Source organism: Atta cephalotes, assembly GCF_000143395.1.
Source record: "Atta cephalotes unplaced genomic scaffold scaffold00003, whole genome shotgun sequence".
NCBI lineage: Eukaryota > Metazoa > Arthropoda > Insecta > Hymenoptera > Formicidae > Atta > Atta cephalotes.
In genome coordinates this window covers 9,106,546-9,109,565 of record NW_012130067.1, presented here as the reverse complement: position 1 = coordinate 9,109,565, position 3,020 = coordinate 9,106,546, and the positions used below count along the sequence as shown (strand labels likewise).

The window sequence follows — 3,020 nt, the reverse complement described above, 5'->3', positions numbered from 1 at the left end:
AACGTAACTACTACTACGTTACTTAGTTACTAATACTAGTATATATAGTATAGTAGTATAATAATATATATTATTAGTAGTAGTACTTCTTATTATTATATATATATATATATATATATATATATATATATATATATATATATATATATATGTATACAGGATTTCTAAAAGTAATGATAAAGTTTTTATACAGGGAGAATAGACTGACTGAAAAGAAAAGTCTTCTTGTCATTTTGCAATTTTCACTAACAGTTAACAAGATATTAATTGCTAACAATTACCGAAAATTGGTTTTCAATAATTTTTTTACTCAAATATCAATTTTACAAAAAAACCGCAAGAGACAAAAATTGTTTATTTTCTTCTCATAGAGCTCTAAAAATTTTTTTCAGAATTTATCAACTATTTAGTATTCCATCTTATTTTTACTAACATATTGTAAAAAAATACGGTATTAAAAAATTCTGAAAATTTCTAAAAAAATTCTTACAGCTCTTAAATTATAGTTATTTGATGAGTGATAATAATATATATATGATAATAATATATATGTGATAATAATATATACCACTGATAATGAGACTATTACATCAGTAAGGTAATAAATGAAAAAAAAAATATATATATATAAATTTTATTTCGTCTCAAAGTTATTTAGATAAATTGTGTAAATGTAAAATTATACATATATGATCATCACTAACTAAATAAATTACACTTATCGTTTCAACATTATAGATAACATTATAGACAACATTATAGATAATTCTGAAATATTGTTCTAGCATCAATATGATAAATCAAGAACGTATATATCAATATTTATTATAAAACGATTAAATGCATAAATGTAATCACTATATCACTTGTCATGTTTTGACCCGTAATATTTTATTCCATTTTTTGTCGAACATCTGGCATACTTTGTTAAAAGTGCATTAACATTCATTATACCTTTTGTAAAACGACTAAAAAAAATAATTATATAAGATTTACATTAATAATACCTTTGTACTTTTATTTACTTACATAATATAAGGTGTTATCTCTTCAACAGTCCATTTAGCTTTAATTTCAAAAAGTTCATTAAGTCTATCATGAATGTTGTTGGGTAAGTCTGCCTCTGGACAAGATATGACTTCTTTCTGTAATTTTGAAGTATTATACATTATAAGGGCTGATCCATGTAAATATCTTTCTCTTGGTTGCATTTCTGAAACATTAAAAAATTATAAGTTCAAAAAACTATATCATTACAATTTCCTAGCTTAATTACATACTTTCAGGAGTTCCAATGTTCCACGTTTTCATGAATTCTTTATATTCGGTAACAGGAGAAGTAGCAAGAAGAACTTTTGCTATTACTGCACAACATTTTTCTTCGATAAACCTTTTCAAGATTACATTTAAAAGACATTCTTCCTTATAAAATTTTCATTAATACTATACAATATATTAATAATATATATATATATATATATATATATACCTATATAATGGACTTCCATCATCTTTTGTCTTTGTGCTTACTTCTGTATACCTTTTGAATATAACATCAAATACTGGTTCATAAATAAGTTCCTTTAAAAATTCATAAATATTCTCTTTATCTACTTCATCGAGTTCCCAAGACTGTCTTTCAAAATAATCCAATATCAGATCTAAGCTTCTTGCTTCTATGTCAAATGATATGAGACGCAAATAACCTTAACATAAAAAGATATTTAAATTAGATGATATCATTTATAATGAATATGGTCTAATATAATAAAGAGATTTTTATTACAAACCATCTATTTCAACTATTAAGAAATCTGATAGGGCCTGTTTTAACTCTTGATCACTAGCTTGTAACTCATTTTGTAATCTTTCCCAACTGTATAATACATTTCGATCTATAGTAGATTCGTATTCCAATCCATTGAAAGAAGAAGATTTAAGCAGACTTGATAAATATATCAGATCAGGTTTGGTTTCTTTCACCTTGAACACGAAAGACTATTAATTTTTTTCTGCAATTCATTTTACACATCATTCAAATATTATAGAATATTACAAGTACCTCGTAGTATAAGTTAAATATCTTCTTTACATTATGTCTTTCTATAGTTCTTTCTGTAACTTCTTCGATATCTGTTGTCTTACCCAGCTTTAGGTTTGGTACCAACAACCACGAATTGGATATCTCTGCCTCTCTGACCTCATAGGTACAAATTTGTGTACATAGCATAGCATTGTCATGTTTATTACCACGAAATGATATTCTACAGTTACAAAATTATATTATTTATAATTACTTTACAGAATAAAAATTGCAATATTAATGTTCAAAGAGGATCTCAACTTTCAAGGATCTATTTTATAAAATAAAAATCACAAAAATTTGAAAAAGACATACGCATCTCCCTGGTTTAATCCCTTTAATATCTCCTCGTCTACTTCCAACAACATCATATCATTGGCTTGATGATCTTGCATGGAATATAGAGATTGTGTCATGATATTTAAATCAGACTCTTTAATCCCAGCTAATTCCAAGATCTCACAAACATTCTCCTTGACATGAATGTTCCTTAACAAGAAGAAACATTGTAAAATTGATATTAAAAAAATATATAGAAAATTCGTTTAACAATAATCACCGTTTATCGGCCGATTTCGTTAACAAATCAGCAGACTCCATATGAAGTTCAGATAATTATGAAGGAGACGAGCTTTTATATAAAAGTCAATGAAATTAAACTTATTCGACGCTTTTTGCATAAAATGAAAAAATTTAACAGAAAAAAAACAGCACTCTGTCCCACGAATCGAGATATTAATTCAGGTTAAAGTTGACAACTATTCAGGTTAGGAAATCTGTCACAGCAATACTCTCAAAGATCAATGAGCGTGTTTGTGAAAGTAGTCAATAATAGGGCTTCAAGATTGATTCGGATTTAAAGCTATCCGGATATCCGAATTACGAATAAATGTGATACTTCAAATTCGAGTTATCCGGAGATTTGAATTTTCAGGAT

The 3,020-nt window shown here is 26.3% G+C and overlaps 1 protein-coding gene across 1 annotated transcript; it reads right to left on the bottom strand.

Annotated features, from left to right (window-relative positions):
• Positions 1-620: 620 nt before the first annotated feature.
• On the bottom strand, positions 621-2,683 carry LOC105625649 (sister chromatid cohesion protein DCC1). Its single transcript, XM_012206972.1, has 8 exons — positions 2,643-2,683; positions 2,399-2,572; positions 2,063-2,264; positions 1,791-1,983; positions 1,490-1,706; positions 1,281-1,390; positions 1,030-1,213; positions 621-968 (listed from the first exon to the last, which is right to left on the bottom strand). Exons 1-8 carry the CDS (start codon positions 2,681-2,683, stop codon positions 863-865), a joined length of 1,227 nt encoding a protein of 408 aa, XP_012062362.1. The 3' UTR covers positions 621-862.
• Between the last annotated feature and the right edge of the window lie 337 nt (positions 2,684-3,020).

Bases quoted from the DNA above. Each gene is read 5' to 3' on its own strand.
- LOC105625649 (XM_012206972.1), bottom strand. From the start codon at position 2,683: ATGGAGTCTGCTGATTTGTTAACGAAATCGGCCGATAAACG. The intron at 1,984-2,062 runs GTACTTGTAATA...TTCGTGTTCAAG, and splicing joins TATTTAACTTATACTACGAG to GTGAAAGAAACCAAACCTGA. The intron at 1,214-1,280 runs GTATGTAATTAA...TTAATGTTTCAG, and splicing joins GAACATTGGAACTCCTGAAA to AAATGCAACCAAGAGAAAGA.